The 22,658-nt window shown below is 42.6% G+C and overlaps 1 protein-coding gene across 7 annotated transcripts in view; it reads right to left on the bottom strand.

Annotated features, from left to right (window-relative positions):
- The window catches only part of NDST4 (N-deacetylase and N-sulfotransferase 4), a 98,007-nt gene that overhangs the window by 9,736 nt on the left and 65,613 nt on the right, over positions 1 to 22,658 (bottom strand). For all 7 annotated transcript variants that reach the window (XM_053941306.1, XM_053941308.1, XM_053941309.1 and 4 more), the window contains 6 exons: positions 19,404 to 19,558; positions 13,330 to 13,515; positions 12,275 to 12,403; positions 1,289 to 1,471; positions 299 to 395; positions 74 to 197 (listed from right to left, as the gene is read on the bottom strand). In XM_053941306.1, the coding sequence (XP_053797281.1) occupies positions 74 to 197; positions 299 to 395; positions 1,289 to 1,471; positions 12,275 to 12,403; positions 13,330 to 13,515; positions 19,404 to 19,558 (874 nt within the window). The remainder of the gene's footprint in view (positions 1 to 73; positions 198 to 298; positions 396 to 1,288; positions 1,472 to 12,274; positions 12,404 to 13,329; positions 13,516 to 19,403; positions 19,559 to 22,658) is intronic.

Genomic DNA, 22,658 nt, shown 5'->3' with positions numbered 1-22,658 from the left:
CACTCCTGGAATTGTTCCACTGTGATTTTCCATGTATTAAGAATGAACACCTCGTTTTTGTCATTCTTCTTACCAGTCAATTCCCTTGTGGTAGTTGTTGCCATTGAAGAATTGAACTTCCTCAAAAGTTTTTGGACTGGGGAGATTGCTGATAATGGAAGGATGCATCAGAAGGAATAAATAAAGGGCTGTTGTTCCTATGACGACAAAAAGAGATGCCATTAGGAAATATTAGAAAATAAAAAAGGCACCTTTGACTTTGTAGAAACTTTTTAAAAGCTCTCCTGGTGCTTCTTACCTGTTTTCTGGGGTCCTATCACCAGGAATTTGGGCAGGTGGTCGCAAGTTTTGTCTCTGGACCAAATATCCCTGTGTCGCTTATCGTCACACGGGTTCTGAAGGACAAAAGGTGGTTGTGGCCATCACACTGGGGGATCCCAAATCTTGGCAGGGTCTCGATGTCATGCACTAATGCCAGAGCCCTACACTGAGTAGCAAAATCCCACAGTGTGTGTACAATGGTTTTGAACGACTGAGGGCAAGGTTCAGTCATTAGCAGAAAAGACAAAGTGGGGAAAAAAAAGATTGGAACATTGATTTAATCACGTTTCCATTTGAGGTTCAAATGCAAACCTCTGAATAGCTTTGAGGCATTACTTTTTGAGCTGTCAGAATGGTTCCGGATGCATGGGGCTTAGTGCCAATTTTAATTTACGTGAGAATGCAAAAGGGAAGGACAAAATAGAAATGTGGGATATTATTCATCTCCTTATCTTTCTACTACCTATGAATGCAAAATAAAAGCCTGTGAACAAAAGGCCCCACAGAAGAGGTTGGGACTGGCTGCTCTTCAAAGCAGTTATCATACAGATGCTGCTTTTGCATAGGTAACAGAGGATACACTTTGCTGGTGAATTAAAGTAACAAAATATGACTGAGAAAATCATCAGCTGAAGGGAATTGCTGCAGCCCAGTGGAAATATTATAGATTTATACTGCCTTTGTAGCTGGGCCAAAAATAATAGGGCAAATTTTCAGCACCTTTTTGCCAGTGTAAGCCCTAAGTAACTGCACAGGTTTCCTTGGTGCCCCCCTGGATTTATGCCTGCATAGCCAAAAGCTCAGTGTGGTTCACAGTATTCTGGTGAAGAGAGGAGGCAGATACGTGTAACCATTAAATTACACTGTTGAGCTCACATTCCCATGCTTGAAAAAGGCTTTTTAGAGGAAAAGATGCTTGCTCCAGCAAGCAGATTGCAGCTGGAGGAGGAACAAGAGGTGACTTTACCTGCCAGAGGGGGTCTGTCTGCTCAGGGAAGAGCTCGAAGTACTTCTGAGCCAGCTGCACGGGGGGCAGCGTCCGCAGCCTGAGGTTTGTGGAGCTCTTGACAAAGCTGGCGAGGTTGGCAAAGGTGTACAGGCCCAGGCGGTCGTTCCCGTAGTTGGACAGGTGGGTCATGAAAATGCTGATCTGGGGGCAAGAGGAGCCTTTCAGGCATGGCACACCAAAAATCCAATATGCTGTCCCCCCGCCCGGCGCCTGGAATAGCATGGCTGTAAGTAGGGGAATAAATTCTGACACAGAAACACTCCCAGGCTTTGTGAAGGATGGTATCTCAGCTAAGTATCTCTGTCTTTATTTTCTCCTTAAAGCTGATATAACTTCTGTCTTTTTATCAGCCTTTACGTGGCCACTGCCTTGTAGATGTCATGATTTATTTCAGAGGGATAAAGAGAGTTTATAAGAACAATGTGACAAATGTTCTACCCAGCATTTTCTTTCCACGAGGTGATTAAACTCAGTTTTGTGGCTGTTTTACCTGTAGATTGTCATTATTTACTTTTATGGAGATGGCACCAAACTGAACGTTGACACTTGGCTGTTTTAGTCAGTGCAGTGGCCTGAGACTAGATGGACTGACAGTGCAATTTGATTACAGCTGCAGGCAGATTTGGGGGGACTGAAGCACCATTCTGAAGAAATTAGCTATCAACAGTGAGCACACCTGATTCCCAGGTAAAAGGTTTGCTTTGCAGAGAGATAATTGTGTTCAGGTGAGCCTCGATTCGGCTGATTAGGAATGGGAGGCGTTTATAAAGTCACGCGCAAGAGCACAGGGAAGAGGTTGTAGGAGAGCACCTGCACCTTCCTCCTTTGAAAGCTGCTGCGGGAGTCCTGTTCAGGTCGCTGAATGTTGAGGTTTTTAATTCAAAGTGAGTTGGACTGATGTGCTGGAGGGCTGCCGGATATGGTTTCAGTGATGCCTCGCACAGCCCAGGCGTGGGGGCCAGTGTTTACACAGCACTCCTTTGGGGCCTGGGGTGTGGGTCAGGTATGCTGGAGATATGCTCTAAAATACCTCTGTGCGTGTCTCAGGAAGGTTTTTTAGCAGTGATCCACCTGACGAGAAAGCTTTCCCTCTGGTCGGTCCCTGCTCTGTTGTCCCAGGCTTGTTCCTAGCACATCAGGGATGAGAAGCTGCCAGCTTCCCACTCTCACCCTCCTGCTGTGCCAAGGTGGCAGCCCCCAGTGCTGGAAAATGTGTCCATTAGTTAGTTAAATTATTAACAAGGCTTTTAGTACTCCTCCAAGGGGGAGACAGATGGAGCTTGGGAGAAGGTGTCCCTCATGGCCCTTCTGCAGTGGGCTTGCATTCTGCACGCTTTATGCCACAAAAGGTAATTTATTCTTCCCTTCTCTTCTGCTCTGGGCCTTGGCTAAGCAGAGACTGGAAACTGTATGAGTTGTTTTTTTCTGTGGATTGATTTGGTGGATTCCAGTGCCTGTGTGTTTTATGACCCCAAGTATTTGACGTAAACAGAGTGAATCTTAAAATTACCCTGAACTTGGTGCATGTCTCTATGTACTACCCCAGAAACGGCAAGGAAGGTAATAAATCATCCTCTCCTCACAAAATAAACCCTAGCCAACACAAACAGATCCTTGCTAGTTCAACTCCTGCAAATCTGAAAAGTTCTTCCAGCAAACTCTTTTGAAGTGATGAAAAGAAAATCACTAGTAGGAAATGTTGCTGGAGAATATCACCTTGTCTCTGGAGTGTTCATTTGATGAGTGCTAAAGGGTCTGCCAATGACATTTAATGTCAGTGCACCAAGTGAAGTCTGCAAGTAAGTCTGCATGCTCTTTGTGCTTTGTTTATGCTTGAAAATGGATGAGATTGTTTTTAATGTTAAAATCTGCTTGTAGGAGATGAGCATTAGCTTATTCCAGGAGTTTCATTATGCTGCAAACCAATTTAAAAGATCCAGTTAATCACTTTTCATGGAGTCAAAAGATCTTGGGCATCTCTTTTGACTTCTTTTGCTCTGTTGGTCCTTTTGGAAGTGAAAAAGCCCCAGACATGATGCATTATTCATGGAGTAAAATGGGATTTAATTCTTTCCCATCTACCTCCACATCACTGGGGATGAAAGGTGATGGGTTTTAACTGTTTGTATTTAGAGCATGGATGATACCAGATTGTTTGCAAACTAATGGCAGGACCATCGCACCATTTCACTGTGTGGTTTTGTTTCTAGGGCTATTTCATATCGCTTACATGTAGAATTTAGATACAGAGTGTTTTCTCTATATGGAATATTTGTATATGCAGGCTTTTGGTATATAGAAAGTGAAAGCTACGGTAGCTAGTAGAGAGAAACAAAGGGCTTTTTAGAAGAATGATTTGACTATAAACCAGTGCCTTGAAACTGCATTCTGTGCTCAGTTTGTGTGCTTGCTCTGGCTGCACAGCCCTATTAATGCAGAGTCGAGAGCTTTTTTCCTTCTGTAACTGCCAAACTTAGCACAGCTTTAGCGAAAAGCACTTGGTTTTGGACAAAGATTAGCCACCTGGCTCTGGAGGGCACAGCTGAAGCGCCACACAATCTCAAGGATGGCAATTCCATGCTGTTGATATCTGAAACTCTGCCTTATCCATCGATCAAGCACTTGCAATGAAAAAATCCATTAGCAAACTTAGGTACAGATGTGTTCCACCTCATCCTCTCAGCCATTCCATAATTAAATAGGATCAATGTTCCCTTGTAGGTCCTTTCCTCCTGCTGCTTGGCCCGTTGCTGGAAAGCCCAAGAGCCGGGTGTCGTGTGGGAATTCCGCTGTTCTGAGAGGAAATGGATGGCTACTGTCTGTAGCGGCTTTTTAAAGTAAGAGTTGCCAGAAGGGAGGAATTAATGCAAGGGGTGTAGCTCGGCCTTGTGCATAGCGGAGCCGGGCTATCCGTGGTGCTCCTGCAGGGATGTGGAAGTGCATTTACTGTGGAAGTGCATTTACTGCCCGGCTCCTCTCCCACCAAAACGAGTTCAGCTCCTCCGCGCTTTTCCATCGCGCTGGCAAAATGCCGCGTCCCGGAAGGGGATGTGGGGGGCAAGCCCTTGGATTTCTGCCCGTGTCAGTGGGACGGCAGGGCTGAGGAGCCCAGGCCTGCCAGGTCTTCCTGTGCTCATCCCCGGCAGCTCCGTGCCAGGCTGGCCGGGCACTGCCTCTCTCGGTCTGGGGTGGCTCATCCCTGTCCCGGCGCAGCAGCCTCCCGTTCTGGATTTACAGCCTTGTCCCTCGGGAGCCAGAGCCCCGCTCCCGGATATTGAATCCCGTAATGCAGCTGTTTGTGCGGCTAAGGGGAAGCTGGGAGGGAGATTTTTGTGTTGACAAAGCACTAATTTTAATAATGACAAATGGCTTCTCTAGAATTCAGCACTATTCATATTCATGACCCTTCTGCTGCTGAAGCAAAATCATTTCTATGCCTGAAAATCGCGGGGTTTTTTTTTTTTTTTTTCCCCTCTTTCCACTCTGCACATCTGTTTACACTTTAATGTTCTTGACAGGATAATCAAATATTTTCCAAATATAATATCTCTAAAGAAAGCAACAAAGTCAGTGCTTGGACAGAAACATTTTTGTCTCTGATTGAAGGGGAAACAAAACCATTGAATGGCATTTTTTTTCCTATGCCCATATTCATTACTGTGTCTGCTCTCCACCTCGAGTGCTCCCAGGATGGGAGTGGAAGCTGCTGTCCATCAGTGGTGGGAAGTGGCCCTGGGACAGCTGTACAAATGCTGTAGAGCCTCCATGTTATTTTAAAATTCCCTATTGGAAGAGCAAAATTGTTTCTCATTTACCCGGGAACGCTTTCTACTTTTCCATTGTTTAGATGGCAGGATTAAATGAATTCCTTAGTATTGACAGAACAATCCCGCGCCTTGTTCCTTTCCTTCTGAGAATACAGTTGCTAGGTTTGATATTTTATTTTTTTCCTGTTATTTCTCCAAGTTTTGCTTCTAAAATAAAGGCTAAATCCTGAGCACATTCCAACGCTGCCCCTGCTCCCCAGGTCATACACGTTTTTGACACCCCAATGTGCATGGGGTCCCAGATGAAGAAAACTGGTTGGGAGGTTCTAATCCATTAGTTATATATATTAAATACCTTTTTTTTTCAAAGCCTGCCAGTAGAAAATATTGGGGTTTTTTTAGGGTTTCTTTTTTCTCTCAGCACACGTGTTCAGAGGCTGTGAAGAAGATAACTGCTGCTTCTGATGAATTTGTGCAATTGGTGCGTAGCTGCATGAGGGTAGAAAATCTGAATGGGTGTTTAATGGCTGTCCATTTGTCACACTTGTGTAAGTGATCAGCAGCACAGCTAATTGTGGCCAATGCTGAATGAATTCTGCCCAAATGTGCTGCTGCCACTCACATCTGTGGGCCCCGGGAAGCCTTTGCAGAAGTCTACAGCAATTCAATTCTCTTGTTATTTCCATTTCCTAGTGAAATTCATGATACAGGAATTTGTTTTCTTGCCATCTGTGTTTTCTCATTGAAAAGATTTCCTTAGACTATAAGCTCTCTCTTAAAAAAAAGAAATAAATCTACTCAGTTCAGACTTAAGAACAAACCCAAGTTCAAATTAAGGAAATCAAGCAGATCGCGGTGGTGTTGGGTACTGTTGGTTTAGGTCAAGCTGAACATGAAGCAGAGCTGTGGAGGTCAAGGGGCATGCAGGCAAAAAGAAGCCCAAATGATGATGAGTTTGGATAAGTGCCCATAAATGACAGTTTCTCTGCCATTTCTCCTTAGAGATGTGGTAAATTAAAAAATGATGGGAGGAATTATGTCATTTATACCTGACATGGCACTCTGTAATCTCCAGGTGGAGGCAGGAAACACAGTCCTGGCATTCCCTATGGAAACAACTGCCCAGGACCCTGCTGCACAGCACACCAAGTTATAGAACAAGTCTAAATCATTCTGTTTATTCTGAGCTCTCCTATGAACACTAAGAAAGAGTTTTCTCTCTCCAGGATATTTTCTTTCTAACTGCGAAGAAATGCCTGGCAAGTTGCTATAGGTTGGAGATGCAGGAAATTTATCATTGTTTTTATAACAGTTCTACTGTCATGTTGCTATCTTGGCAGTTTTCTGACTGCTCTGGGTTATAGAGTGCTCATAAATGATGATTAATTAATCCAGTTTGGTGGCCTACTCTGAGCAAACAAACCTCAGAGTTAATTTAATTCTCCACTCTTGGTTTCAGAAAAAAAAAATAGGCAGCATTTTCAGTTCACTAGAGGATATAATATTCTCAAATCAGCCACTTTCCAATTAATTTTGAATGGTGAACGCAGTGAGGAAATTTAGTTCTCGGCCATTTACTTCTATTAAGGATTCATTTTCAATAATCAGGGAGTTCTGAGTCAGCTTGTTTTCACCTGAAAGGCTTGCTCCTGACACTTAAATAAATTATTGCATGGCTTATGCATGAAGGTAACAAATTCTTTCCCTCTTCCCCAGTATCCCCTTGTTGACACACAGTCATTTACTGCTATTTCTGCCATCACCCAAGTTGCTGGGAAGGAATGCTGGTAAAATATCAAAACGTGTAGAGTGGAGCAGCAGCTTTTATAAAGCAGGAAAATGTCATGAAAGAAGGAAAGGAGATGTGCTATCCTTGAAATGTTTTCCTCGTGCTCTGGGTTTCAAGCTAATTAGTTTCTAAATATGCTGCTGAAGGCTTGGGTTTCCAAGGGATAATTTTTCCCTGTAGTAGCTCTGTGCAGCCATGTGAGATGAGGGGGAAAAATGATTTACCAAGGGGGAAAAAGATTCAGAAACATGAGGAAGGTCAGGATTGGCTTGGTGTTTTTGTGACCATTAAGATAAATTCTGATGTAACTTGTTAACGAAACTCCCTTTTAATTTGGTGGAATGAACCTTTCCTCTTACCAGGTTGGAGAGGGACACGTCTGTCCCTGTGGGCTGCACCCTGGTAATTGCAGCTCCACAAATATTGACATTTTTTATTGGGAGGTTGCCTGCCTGCTTTTTCCTGTCCCCGAAATGTGCTGAGATGCTCAGCTCACAGGGCCCTCAGCAGAACTGCACTGTGAATTACTTTTGGATTGCAGCACATTTCCTACAATGCCCAAGGTTATTTTTTATTCTTTCTCTAACTACGCTCAGAGAAACAAAGCAAATAAAAAGAAAAACATTACCAACGCTCAAGATGTTCCATAATAACATTCCCAAATCTCTTGTGGAAGGTATAAATTAACCCCTCTCTGCATTTACTTTTAATATTCTGAAGCAATAGCGTGTGATTCTCCTCTGTCTCTGTGATGAGAGAGAGCAGGGAACAAGAACAAAATCTTCCAAGTGTGGCACATGCAGGACGTGGAGAATGCAGATCTAACAGGCTGGAAATGAGCAAGAGCCCTTTAGTCACGGTGAGAGTTTAAAAATGGAAATGCCTTTAAGTGGCCCTCAGAATTAAAAGCGTCCCATGCCACTTCCCAGGGAGTTAGAATAATAATGTACATTATTATGGGCTGCCTGTAGCTTCTGCTGAGGGGAGTTCAAAGTTACCTTTCAATCACAGGTCTGGTTTCGCTCTTGACAACCAAATTCCTGCAAAAAAAGAGCTAATCTTCCTGAAATTCATCTGCCACGTTTCACCTCTGGTTAAAGCTTCTTAGGGGTGTTTGATTGAAGTGGGAAGAGAAGCCTGAAGAAGTGTTTAACTTGTCCCTTTTTCTGCTGCTTTTCCATTTTTAACCTGATCTGTCAATTGCAAATACGTGATACTTTGGTGGGTTTGTGGGACAAATGTTGTGCAGGGTATGCCTAGATCCCATGTGGGTGAGGCAGGTGTAAACCTAGAGTAGGGAGGGTTATATATATAAAAATACGGAAAAAAATGACTTGTGCCCATTTTTATGGTGGAGCTATGGAAAGGAGTCAGTGGGAGATGGAGTAAAAACACCCTGTGAGAGGAAGGGGAAGGGAAGAGTCAGCCCGGGTGAATTCCTGTGTAACAAGGAGAGAAAGGGAGAGTGGGAAGGGTGCTGCGGGAAAGGGCTGCCAGGATTCTGGGTTATCCAAAAGCTTTTCAAGGTTAACAGGTAATGGAAAAAGCTGTATCACATTGGCAAATAAATTAAATATCCAATTCACTGACTGCTCAACCAGGCCCGTGGCTGTTGCTGCTTCTCCTCAAAGCCCTGTGCGCTGATTTTTGCTGTAGTGCTTGACTGAGGTGCCTTTTGTGCTGTCACTTGCTGGCTTAATAAAAAGCTCTCTGGTTTAAAGAGGTGGTTTTTTTTAGGAGAAATGACTCTCTCACTGTTGTTTGTGGAGGCAATAATATTTAGGGCTGTATTTATTAGCTTATCTTGGCTGTTAAATGTTTATGGCTGTTGTTTATGGCCCATGGAGCAGGGGAGGAAAGGAGAGGAGCTATCAAACAGATAGTGGGAGACCTTGTGGATGCTCAAGAGGTGATAAATAGAACAGTTTTTAAAAGCATTAAACATGTCAGGCTCTTCCCAGGAGACTGAATGAAGGGCAGTGGTCAGAGAATCCGCTGGGTTTTGAGCCTGACATTTGGATGTGGAAAATCCCCCTGAAAACTTCAACACCAATGGGGTTCTCTACCTTTTCCTATGAGAAACCTGCTCCTTTTTTTTTTTTTTTTGTGCTGCTGAAAGCATTTCAATTTTGGGGACTTTGTTACAATTTGCCTTTAATTCTGAACTTTGATGGGTTACATTTGGAAGCAAAGCAGGGATTTGCTCTGTTCATCCCATTTGCTCTCTTTGCTCCGTGTTTGGTCATGCTAGCAGACGATGGGAGCCTTGGAAAATACCAAAGCTTCCACACCAAACTCCCTTTCCAAAAAAAAAAAAAAAAAAAGCAGGCACCTTAAAGCAGGCTGCTTTTACTGCTGGTTCCTTGTCTTTCTCTATGGAATGTGGCAAAACCAGAAGTGCCTGGAGAGTTGATGGGAAGAGGTTTAAAAGGAAAACAATGTGGCACAGCACTGGTGAAATAAGCAATGAGGAAGGGAGATTTTAAGAACGTATTCTGTGAGAAGAAAAAGTGATTCAAAAGCACAATTAAGCTCAGCAAATAATGAGCGGTAGAATTTTTAAAAGGCTGAAAATAACTGAAATGTTGAATTCCTTTGAAATGCCATAGGTTTTCTTTTCATCTTATATAACCCAATGAAGCAAATGTTAAAAAAATATCTTTGAAAGCACCTCAAAGCACTGCAAGAAGTTGTAAAGAGTTGGGAAGGTTTAGGAAAAGAAAAAAATGACATGATGCTGTTCAAAATGGTTTTAAACAGGAAATAAATTTTTACAAGTTTCAGGCTGACTTTGCTTCTGCTGCTGGAGCTGTGGAATGCTGCACACCTGCAGAAAACCTAAATATTTTTTCACAATGCTGATCAGAACCAGAGAATTTTCTAACATATTTACATAGCTGGGTAGTGCTACATACCTATTAAGGACATGGTGATTTTGTTGTCTGATGCTCTTTGGTGTTCCACTCCTGTCTTTGAAGATACACCATGAGTAGCAACGTATTTCTTTGAGTATTAACGTGTTTTCTTGGCTTAAGATCTAACCACACTTAATACTTATGCTGTCCCAAGATTCATGTGTTGGGACAAGTTTTATTTTGCTATCAAAATTAGACTGGGCACAAAACCAGTTTTGTAAAGGTTTTTACATTTTGATTGGTTGAAGTTTTAGATGTCTTTTTTTTTTTCCCTCTTCTTTCCAGTGGGTGTGGTAGTTTTGATGCTCTCTTTTCACTGCTGCTGTGCAAGTGCTGATGCTACAGCTTTTGGGAGGTCTGTCCTAATTAAGATTTAGTGACTAACTGGGTTTTGATGCTTGTCAAACCACATAGGAAATAACATCAAAGATGATTATAACTTAATTCTGAACATCCAGCTTTGGTCTGGCATGGGAGATAAGAAACTTTTAACTGAAATTTTTCTGAGTTGTATTAAATAGTAAAGCAAAAGTCCAATAAGATAATATTTCATTTTCTGCCCCAAACTGTATTTGTATTTCTTATTTGTACATACATCTGCATCTCCTTGTTATTGCTCTAAGCCTCCAAATGAAGGAAACCCTTCAGAGGGGAACCGGATTGATGCCTTTGAAAGAGTTTGACTATTTGGGTTTATTTCAAGCCCAGTCTGTTTGCTGAGCCTTCCCCACTAACTTTAATGAGCTTTGCTTTGAAGTGTTTATGCAAAGAGTAAGTACCCCAATCTGCAGACTTGAGCAGCCTGCTGCCTTAGCTGGATTCTGGAAAGGTCTGCCTGGGATTCTTGTAACCCTCATTAAAACTCCAAGGAAGTTGGTTTGATTTCTGTCTTGGTGGAATTTATCCCTCCTCTGCCTACTACTAAATCATCTCTGCCAGACATGACTCATCTTTAAGATTCATAAATTAGACAGTGAAAATATCTCTCTGAGCCACGGAGTATTCAGTAGAAACCATTTTTAAAAAATCCATCAGTAGATCCTCTTGACAATCTCTGTGCAAACTTTATTCCAATGCAGTGTCCCTTGGGCACTTTCTAATTTAACCATCTGTGTGGTATTGCTTCATGGAAGCACAAGCATTTTTGGTATTTGAACTTAATATGTGTTTGTAATACATTTGCTGAAATTGCTACCATGACCTGAGGAAGGGACAGAGTTTATATAAACCTCTTGAAAAACTGTTTAATCAGAAGTTGATCATTGCAGTTTTTTCAAATACCACCACCAATATCTAGGGCACTCTCAAGTTATTGGGACACAGATTGGCTGAGGAATTTGGACTGTTCTAAGCATTGCTTGTGGGGTTAGGAGCTCTACATGCTCTGCTGCAGGCTGCTGCACTGCCCAAATCTCAGGAAATCTTCACATGAGTGAGAAGTGCACAGGTATTCGTCCAAGTATGATAAAGCTCAGTGTGAATTCCAAGCTACACTTCAGGAAAGTATGGGAAGAAAAGCCAGCTTGAGAGAACTGCAAGTAATGGGGAGACAGGATCAAGAAGAGGGATTTGTTTTATTCTCAAATGAGGTGTCATGTGTATGGTGCAGAAAATTTCCTGATAGAAATGTTCCATTTCTTTAAGACTACTGTATCAGACTCGGACACCAACTTACTTACCCAGCCAAAATGTTCACTCACAAGCCTCTAACTGTATAACACCAAAAATCTATATTTAGGTCTCTAAATAAAAGTGACCTGGATTTGGGAGTCAGCTCCACCTGAAGTTTCTTTAGCTCTGCAGAGGAGTCAATGAATACTGCAGTTTAGACTCACTGAAAATGAGGCCACCTGGCAAGACAAGGGACATTCTTCTTGTGCCTACTGTAGCTTGTTTGGGTGCAATGGGAAGGAGGGAGGACAATGTCAAGAAAATAATAATTGATATATGGGGGGGTTTTGGCTCTTTCCCTTGATCCTTGCACATTTAGGTCTCTGTCTTAAATGGTACCAGGCAGTTTTTTAGCTCAAAACCTTTTTTTTTTTTTTTTTTTTAGGAGCTGGTGGTAAAGGAATGATATCAGGTCTGAGCCCTGAGGTTTCCATTGAGCTGTATGAAGAGTGCCTGAGGAGCCAAGCTCATGGAAAAAGGAAAAAAAAATTAACAAGATGAGTTTTTTCTACCCTCATGGGTTAGTTTCAGCTTCAGACATGTCTCTCAGGGGGACCTGGCTTCAGGCTGGGAAACAATAAGGAGCTGGAATTAATGCAATTCCCAGGAACTTGTTGCACATACAGTTATAGCTGGAAATTGGCAGAAGATGTTTTTCTCCTTTCTTCTTGAACTGCTTGTTACCTCAGAGCAAGGGGTCCTGGTTTTGATTTCCCAACCTGATCTCCTTCCCTCCTCCCTCCCTCCTTCCTCCCTCCCTGTTAGTCAGCACATCCAAAAAACAGCACAAGAAGGTACCTACGGGGTTCAGGAGAATGGTGAGGAACAGTTCACCTCCTCGGATACTTTTGTCCAGCTCCTGAGGACCACCAGGATATTCCTTGTAAAAAATAGTGTGGGTGAAAAGGCCACAGGTCTGTCGAGGGAGCACCTGGGAACAGAGGAACAGCAGCTTACAGGTATTGCAGTGCCATAATAGACCTGGGGAAGGACTTTTGTTTCCCTTGATTCAATTCAATATTTTATATTTTGTTACCCAGTTAAAACAACAACCAAAACCTGCATTTAGTAGAGCATTAGAGTACATGTGTAAAAACACTGCTGATTTTGAGTCTGTTCCAGCAGTCATTGGACTCCGCAGGAATTTGGTTTTGAGACACTCCCTCTGCCTTGTTTACGGGATCGCAATTTGGACTTGGTATGCACAGGCAATACTCAGATTAGCTTTTGGGACTTTAAACCATCCCTTGGAATATTTGTCAGTTCACTTCAGCACACCCAGCCTAGGGGTTTGCGGCTGGCTGGTAGGGCAGGCCAAAGGGCTTGCTAAGGTTTCCTGTCCTCTGTGCACTTTTAAGTGCATGGGAGGAGCCTTCTCTCCCCTGGCACACATGCACAGGGTATAAGAGACAGGCCTGTGTCCCAGTCCTGCCTCTGGGAATTTCAGGAGCAGAGCTGAAACTTCAGCCTTGCAGAAGTGCTGGAGGAGATTACTTCCACCTGTTCACCTTCCCAGGTGATGGATTTCTAATCCTTTCATGCATAAAGAAGCAGCAGAGCTGGGAACAGAGGTCTTAGGCAGTTTAATGATTTCACAGGGTGCAGCCATGACTCGGTCGGTAGTGGCTGGGGCCACGAGCACATTTTGTTTCTGAGGAATACTTCTGCAGTTGCCCGAGTCTGCGTGACTTGCTTTTCCCCCTCTCTTAAACTGCCTAACAAATGCACTCTTTTGGCAGCCTTAAAGCCGCTGGATCCCAGGGAATTTTAAGGGTGCCGGCACACGTGAGGCCTCCAGTAAAAGCAGCCCCTCTGGGGTCCCTGCACTAGGGCTATGAACATGGAAATGCAGTGTACCATGATGCCATTGTGGATGAAGCCCCGTCTGTACCGTGCAGGCTTCAGGTGCGGGTACTCTTCCGTGCTGGTGACGCGGATGTGCCACACCTTCTTCCAGGCCTCGTAGAGCTGCACGTGCACCGGGTACACCCCGGAGTGGTGCGGAGCCACCGCGTAGCCCATGCCCGTGGGGATGCCGTGCTCCTGCGGGGCGCCACAGGGAGGGACACAGTTAGGGACACACTGAAAACCCCCGTGTCCTTATTCAAAGCCGCGCGCAGTGGCACTGCAGAGCTGCTGTCCCTAGGCAGAGTTGTACCTACTGTAGCACGAGCTGGAAGGGAGGGCAGGCGGAGGGAACTGCAGTTTGAGGAGTAATCCTCCTGGACTATGGCCCATTGCTGTTGCATGGAATAGATTTGCCTCCTGTTCTGTTACGTATTGCACGTATTTTTATATGCATCCTACCTGTCTGGTTCCTTTTAAAGGTGATCTAGTGAACTACTGCTGCTCATTTACTAAGCTAGTAAACAGATGGAAAAAAATGTTGCAGTGACATACATGGGATTTTGTTTCCTAGTTCTGGCATAGGAGAAAGATTCCTTCCTAGTTTAATAAATAAATATCCTGCATATCTCCTAAACCTCCTTATTTTTTTCCATGGTAGTAAGGGAGTAGCAAAAAATAGCTTGGACTACTTTAACATTTTATAAATATTTATATTTAGCTCCATTTCTATATGGAAATATGTGCATCTTCATCATATAATCTATAGATTATCTTGCAAATCTCTTCCAAAGACACAAATTCATCTTGCTCCCAGTACTACCGGACAACGTCAGCTCTTTTCTACTCTTTTAAAACTGATGTGCAGAGGGAAATGGCTAAAATATGAGATGATTATTTTATGGGGTTTTTTGTCCTTCCTCTTGCTCATATTATCCATTGATTACTTTAATTCCAGGAACAGCAGGTTCTGCTGGGCATCCTCAAGTACTTAACAAAGAAAGGGTTTTGATTCATTGGCAAAAATTAAGTTAAGTCTGTAGGGAACACTCATTCCTACATCGCACAATGCAACCACTTTAAATGATCCACTCCTTATAGTAAAGACCTCAGGTTACTGATTGATCCTGTAAAAGAGAAACCCGAACTCTCTATTTTGTAATTTACTGAGAACAAAATGTAATTTCAGTTTACTTAATGCTGTTACCTACTTGAGAGGCATGAGTCAGTTTAAGGGTGGAATGGGGAATAGCTCTATAATGACAGACAGTAAATCACCCTGTTCTCTATTTTTTTTTTTTTTTTTTTTTTTTTGCCATGGACATGTAAAAAGGAAAAAGCTGTATCAAAAGATTTCTTTAAATCTGGCCATTTATTGCCATGCCTGAGAGGTCTCTGATGCTCAGACTGTCAAACAGTTAACATGAATATCCTGTCTCAGCTTTTATGTACAAACCTTCACCAAATGTGGGGTAGGGAGTACACAGAAACATAGATGTAAGGCAGATGTGTCCTGGGGTTGACAATGAACACTGCTCTGGATGACATATCCCAAAGCAGGGATCTGGATGAACATGTGTAAGATCCTGTTTATCTCCTTACTGTTTGATGCTGGGATTGCCATAGCAACAGAATGCTGAAACGGTGATGTGCCATTCACAAATAAAGTCAGGCAGTTTTTCAGGAGTTCTCAACATAAAACACAAGTTAGCCTCTGAATAAAACCTGCTCACTACATAGTTCATCACAGAAATACATCAGGTACCCAGATAGCCAATATGGAATTAAGAAGAAACAACTATTAAATAATTGTATTTTCTTTGGGCAGTTCTATCTGCAGTTTACCTGGGAAGAAAAAATGCTGTGTGTCCCCTTTTAGTGATTTTCTGTTGCACTTTTCTCCTTTTCCTCTCATTTTATTATTAAACTTACTTTGGGAGTGAAAACTCGTGTGATAAAGGAGGAGTATACCACTGTGTCAAGATATGAGAAATACCTGTACTGAGCATTTTTTCCTGTGTATTCTAAGGAACAATTTCCTGATTTTTACATTCACAATGTACATTGGGTTTTTGTTTTTTTTTTCTTTTTCATTTCAAAACTTGTGCTTGTTGGTTTACTTTGGAATGTAGGTATGATTTGCCATTGTCAGAGAAAATAAGAATGCAAACTTTAAATTTATTAAATTCTATGTCTACTGTAGGTCTTTCCATGAAGTCAGTCAAGGTGCAGGTGTGAAGGCTTTTATTAGATGAAAAAGCTAAATACAACCTCAGCTAAGTTTGCCCAGCCTTTTGGCTTTGTCTGATAGCAGGTGATGCAGCAAATGAGTATTTCAGAAGAAAATAAGGTGAGGCAGAATAAATCTCATCCTGCTGCACAGGATGATGTTATCCTATATTCACAGCCCATTTTTAGAGGCAATCTCCAGTGGGCATCTCTCCTTCCCCACATTAAGTACAGCTATTAATAATGGGACAAATTAGGCTCTTTTCATCACACATAGATGCTTTGCCTTGGCTGTGCGGTCACTGGGCCCTCACATCGTTGGGGTTTAATTGGAGTATTAAAAGCTCCTGGTGTACTTGTGGCTTGAGCAGCTCAAGAGGTGCAGGCGGAGGATGTGCTAATGTGCATCTGCAGTTGGTTGTAAGCAGGAGGTGGGAGCCAAGGAGTGCTGCTGGACAGGTTCTCAATTGATTTGTTTAGTTTTACATCTTTGTTTCTTCTTCCTGTCAGCTCACAGCTGCCTTGTACAGCCAGTGACAGTTTTTGCCCCATCTCTGCTGTGCTTTGGGCTCTGTACTCACAAATGAGCACAGAAGATAATCACTGAGCAAACAATCCAAAGGATGGAATAAAGAGCTACAGGCTTTGGATTAGATACATTCTACTTGTTTTTGTCAGATAAGGATGTACAAAGGGGGAGAAGGAATATCTTGTTGTTGATGGCAGGGAAAGCTGGGTTTGCTTTATTTTTGGAAAATATGCTATCAGAGACTTCCCCTTGAGCAATTTTTTTGCCTCTCTGTGTACCATTGCATTGCCTATAAACAAGGAGAACAATACTTGAGGAATTATCAGTTTGTAAAATTTAATCTGAGATTTTGTTCATTAGCATCTTTGAAGGGTTTTGGAATTCTCTGATAGAGAAAAAACCCGAACCACAAAAAAACGATCAACTCAAACCCAACTGATAATCAAAATAATTATGATTTCCCATTTCCTTAGGCAGGCTCTGGAACACACCATCCATATTTCCATAAATAGGATGACATTGGGATAGCAGAGCTTTGGGTAGCCTGGGACTTAGCTTACCACAGTCAAAACCTCTGTCTCTTGTCCCTCTGGGGCTGAGGATCTTGTGCTTGATGAGAGATTTGGCAGTGAGGACTTTGGGAATGGGGCTACGGATGGTGCAGCTGTGGGGCCCATCACTCAGGTGCACAGGGATAAGGATTTTGCCAGGCAAAGCTTCCCCTGCTTGCCTGCCAGATCCAGAGCAATGGGACAATGACATTTATTGCAGGATGTGAGGAAGTTTCTTCCTCTCACCATTTAGGCAGTGGAAATGATAAATCTCTCAGGGATGGATGGAACAATTTGGAAGGGCTCTGGGTGAGGGCAGTCTCCTGGCTCACAAGCAGTGTAGGTGGATGGGAATCCTTGAAGGCAGATGCACAGAGGTGTCCCTATCTGCACTGAAATCAGGGCAATTAGATACCTAATTAGCAATTAGTTCTGTGTGTACAGAACTGGTTAAATACCTGATTTCTATCTGCATGCTGTGACAGAGCTATTTGAGGCAGGCTGCAATTGTAAGCTCCCATTTTACAGAACCTTGTTAGGAGGTGTGGATAAAGCCCTGTGAAACAGAGCCAAGGCTTTTATCTACCAGCCAGAGGAGCCAAAAGGTCTTAATAAACACAACTTTTGTGTGTTATTTAGAATCTTCAGCAACCTTGAGTATTGTTCTTGGATATAATGGTGTGCTTTCCCTTCCTGAAAACCCTGTTATCTCCTTAGCCATGTTTAAAAAAAGTGAACAAAGAAATAGCACATTAGGTGAAGAATTAATGTGATCACACTTCCAAATAATTACTGCAGCTTTCCTTGCAGAAGCTGACACAAAGTGTCACCTCTATGTGGAGCCAAAACAGGAGGTAGGGAGCTATGGTCAATAAATGAGAAATGCAAGAGAAAATGGCACAGCATCAAGCTGTGTTCTCCTGAGTAGAATATTAAACAAAGATGGAGGACAACAAACAAAACACGTGTAACATCAAGCAATTTTTCTATCTATTCTAATTTAAATTTGGATCCACCTTGTGACATCAAAAAAGAATGGAAAAAGGTTTGCTTTAACTTGGAGGGCTTAGAGAAGTGCAGCTGCAGGGAGTTAAGACATGATGGTGAGGATGAGAAAGCCGGGGATGAAACCTGCTCTGAAGTCAAGGCTGGGACCTCTCTGATAGCTATCAGGGAGGCTGTCATATCGGGAAGATGGATTTCTCCCACAAGAGAGAATTTCAGAGGAAGCCTTTTGAAAAGGAATGTTCTCATAAGTAAATCGTACAGCTCATATAGATTCAAGGTCAAGGGGTTGATACAACCCCTGTTGAAATGTTAGCAGGAAATAAAAGTGTAATAACAGCAGCTTTTCACTGACATCAGCTCCTTATTTATAGGCACCCTAAGGAGTCTCTACCCTTCAGGACACGGGCTTTATCTTTCTGCAGTTGAAGTTACAAGCAGATTCCATTACCAGCTCTGTTTTCAGGCTATGCTGTAGATTTTACTCCCAAAGGTCGCTCGACCTGGACGACTTCATGCTTCCTGAAAATACTAGGAGAATTTCCCCATAGGTTTAAAGATGAAGGGGCTGTGTCTTTTTGAGATATGGATTGTTGAAAAAAATTACTGTTGCATTTAAAATCTCAGCTCTGTTTGGGTCTCTGAGCCAGGCTACACAAAAGGCATGAACAGGCCGTGCCAGGAATGAGGCTGACAGGGAAGCAGAACTGTAGAAAGGAAAGGAAGTCATCCTGCCAAGCAGGAGATGGGAAGGGGGGAAGTCTGGCATAACGAGTAAACAGTTAAGCCATTTTTAATTAATTTTCTTTAAAGGTTGGTAGGGAAATATTTCCATAAACAAGGGAATAAATTGCTTCCAACTGCTTGTTCAGGCATTTGCCTCTGCCTTTTTCCTGATGTGCCTTGGCTCATGTGAGGGATGGGAGGAAGGGGCTTGGCATTTTGGAGCTGAGAAGGGCTGGGGAATTGCTGTTCCCAAAGCAGCTGAGAAAGCCCCACTGTGTCCCTCAGCTCCTGTGAGCAGCTCTGGTTGCTTGGTATTTCTGTGCCTCACCAAAGACCACACAGTGTCTTTCCCAAAGCCAGCTTTTACAGATTTCTGGTTCTCTTTGTTGCGTGCAATAAGCCAGCAGAATTATCCTGAAAAGGCTGTAAATACTACAAGCACCGTGAGGTCTGGGCAAAGGGGGAAGGTGGCTCGTGGAAGTTGAGTACAAATGAGGAAAAGGGAAGCACCACTATCTGTCAATATTAGCGAGAGGTTAGCTATATAAAGAGCATTTTTCAAGCAGGTCATTTAAAAAGGCACAGGGAAATCCAGCAGCTTCACTTGTTTGGCTCTGTCAGCATCAAGATTTCTCCCAAACCATACACCAGGCTTTAGGGTTCACTGCAACTTCCTCCCTGCCTTACTGAGGATGCAGCAGAGTTTACCAAGCTGATAACCTGTGTACAAACAGCTGCCTGAAGCTTAGAAGGCCAGCTGCTGTCTGCTGTGTTTTCACTGGTTCTGATCCCTATGGTCCTGCCAGGATCCTTGGGGTGGGGCTGCTCCCTCTGCAGAGAGCCTGTGTCAGTGGGAAAGGCCAAGACAGAATTCAGTTTGAGTCACAAACAGGCTGAGTTTGGGTTGAGTCTCTAATCTCACTGCCTCTGTTTGCATGCCTGAGTAAATATATAGATATTGTATGAGACAGGCATGAAACCAGTGGGGAAGGCATGGCCATGGTAGTGAAGGCATCCCAGTAAATCTCTCGGGAACTCTTACTCACCATTGCAAACTCTTTGTTGAGGATCATCTGCTCCACCAGCGAGGACTCATTGTGGAAGAGGTGTGGCTGCATGTGACTCCACATGTGGGGAAACCACCAGAACTCATCCACAGATCTCAGCAGCAGGTCATCACCCTCATCCTCCTCCTCAGTGCCTGCAGAGGGAAGAAAGGGACAAAAAAGATACTGGAAAGCAAGAAAGGCCCACAGTTTCTTTTTAAGGACAGAAGAATCTGCCAAAAACCCTGGTGTCCTTGGCTTGTCTCACTGTGCTCCTGTTATGTTTATGAACTATGGGAATATTGAATATAAAGATTAGGACGTTTTTTTAAACATATATGATCTTAAAAGCCACCCCCTCCCCATTTTCTCTATTTGCTTTATTTTAATGCCAGACTATCTTTTCATCCCCATAACCTGGCAGCTTGGATTTAACATGACAAAACTGTGTCAGGAATATTAATGCTGTTTTCCAGGTCTTTTGAAAGCTGGACAAATGAGGATGTTCAGTATTAAAGAAAAGGTATCAGTTATTCTCCATTTTGTCCTGATAATAATGTCACTGTTAAATACAAAATACTCTCCATAAAGGCAACATATGGATAAAAATGAAATCTTATCAAAGCTTCTCCTCTCTTCTCCTTGTAACTACCAGTTTATTAGCCTTGGTTAATTAAAATCTGATAATTTCTGGTAAAGTGTGAAGCAAGTTTTAAAATACAATTAGGTGGAAAGCACGAAGCTGTAATGGCAAAAGGCTTCCAAATATTTCTTAGGGTTCAGTATTCAATTTTGCTCAGATTTAATCTTGAAGTAAACCCAATAAAACCTCCTGTGTTAGTGAAGGGTATCTGCTTCAGGCAGAAGTGAGGACATGTGGCTGTAACAAAGAAAATCTTCCGTTTGGGAAAGGACACAATGCTGCTCCCACCATCTGCAGACACGTCTGCCCTGCCTTTACAGCCTGGAAAGGCAAAGTGACATTCCAGTCATTTCACCTTCAAGCCACCCAACAATATTTGGTTTATAGCACATTTCCTTTGTGTTCTTTGCCATTTGAATGCTTTTATTTTGCTTCAGTCTAAGAAATAATTGCCAAATTCAGTCTCCTGATGGAAACATAGAAATCCTGTCTTCTTACAGGCCCTTTAATGTTTTGCAGAACTCATTGGAAGCAAATGCTCCATGGATGTCACTGTTTACTTGGCAGGAACATTCAGAGTTGCCTGTTCAGTGCCTGCACTTCAGCTCTTGGCTTTTATTTTCCATTTCTGCGGTGGTTTTTGAAGAATGCCACTACACGAGGAGAGCAGTACTTTGAAACTTTCTCCCGGAGTCACTGAATCCCTTTGCTCCCCTCTTTGCAGCACTCTGCAAGTTCTAAGGCAGCTGCTCTCCTACCGATGGGAGTGCTGCTGGAAAAAGAAAACAACCATGTTTACTAGAGAATTCCATACTGAAAAGAAAGGCCTGGTGGCTGCTCCCTCTGTGCTCTGCATTTTGGGAGTGACTGCTGTCTGGTTTTGGGGTATGTGCTTCACTTGCAGTCACTCAGGCATGGGCAAGGGAAGAAACTTAACACAGGCTTTCAAAATGGGGCAGAGCAGGGAGAAAATGGAGTTTGTGAGGCAACTTTGATAAGCCAAAGTTAGGGATGAGGAGGAAACAAGTGGGTCTTGGAAATGCATTAAGAACTACAATCCGAGATTGTAGATTTAGGTCAAAGTATAATTTAGTGCCTTAATAACTTTTGAAGTAGAGTGTGGTTCTTGAAATAAAAATCCTACTTTTGCCCATTAATTTCTTTGTAAATTTAGATATACATGTAATAAAACTTTGCACTTCTTTTACTATAACAAAAAACAAACAACGGAGCATAATGCTTTCCATTTTAAAGAAGAATAACCCTGTCCTGTAATGCCAGAGGTGAGGCAGAAAGGTTGGAAGTTTAACCTTAGGTAATGGCATTGCTTATGAGGTTAAATTTTCTTGCAAACCTTAGAAAAGAATGTTGTTTGATTTTATGAATTCTTAGGTAGTATTAGTTCCAAAAAATCTCATGCAAAGTTTGAATGGAGAATTTGATGCTTATATTGTTTAAATATTTCTGCCCAACCCCTTATGCGGAGTAATGGAGGCTAAACAAGGGATCTTGAGATTTTAATTTCTTGTACAATCAACATCCTTTCTGTAACTGTCTTCATTTAAATGTGAAATCTGAAAAACGCATGAAACCTATGAACAGGGTGAGCATGTGTCTGCTTTGAGTGCGCTTTACACAGGTAATAATTCAAAGTTTGTTGGTGCATAATATTTAACCCCATATTTTAAAACTATAATCATAGTTATACAGTTGGAAGCTGCTACCAATAATCTTGTACATCTACAATGCAAATTCTGAGAATGTGTTAATTTCAGCTGCTGCAGCATGAACAAGTGGAAAGTGTTTGTTAAAGCTGCAGAACTAACAGGGTCTGCTCATTCTTTTTGTTAATGTTGTTAATGCAGTGCAGAGTTTACCAGCTGATGTGGCCTGATGTATTGCAATATCTGAGTTGTCAGCAGCATCTTTCCATGAAAATGTGTAACAGTTTAGTCTGCCAACACATCCCCACACTCATCTCCCTCCCATAGTTTTAAAATGATCCAAGTTTTGTAAAGGACAGCACAATGTCACACTAAGGAAGTTGAGTACTTGCTAGTAAAGCCTCTGTGGGTCAGCAAACCACGTGTACAGTAATTAAAGAACACCTTTCCATGCTTTCTTTATAATGAGTCAATAAAGAGCATATTGCATGGAGAATATGCTGCAAGCTTTCCAGTAAGCTGAGATGACAAAGGGCTGTCTCCACACTGTAAATGAAGTGCTCTGTTAAAAACCCAGCTGCTTCCAGGCCTCTTCATGGAGCCAAGGCCATGCTTCAGCTTGGGAAGTAGCTCTGTGCTATTCTGGGAAGCTTTAGGAGGATGGGCACACATCCATATCCTCCTTCTTTCTCTCTCTACAGCAGTAGCAACTCTGCAATTGGTCAGCATTGTACCAGAAAACCTGTGACAGCATCGAGAGTGCTGGGATGAAGGAAAGAAGGAAAAATAGTGGCAGGTCAGGGAGTGGGGTTTTCACAAAGGCTACATATTCTCTGCCAGCCACTGCCCACTGTGTCATAATACTAACAGTAACACCGTCTCTTCCTCCATCTCCTCCCCTCCACGGATCACCTTTCTCCACAGTGGGCACAAATGACTGATGCCAGC

Source organism: Vidua chalybeata, chromosome 4, assembly GCF_026979565.1.
Source record: "Vidua chalybeata isolate OUT-0048 chromosome 4, bVidCha1 merged haplotype, whole genome shotgun sequence".
Lineage (NCBI taxonomy): Eukaryota > Metazoa > Chordata > Aves > Passeriformes > Viduidae > Vidua > Vidua chalybeata.
Note: the sequence above shows the minus strand (reverse complement) of the source record. Positions and strands in the feature narration are given on the sequence as shown.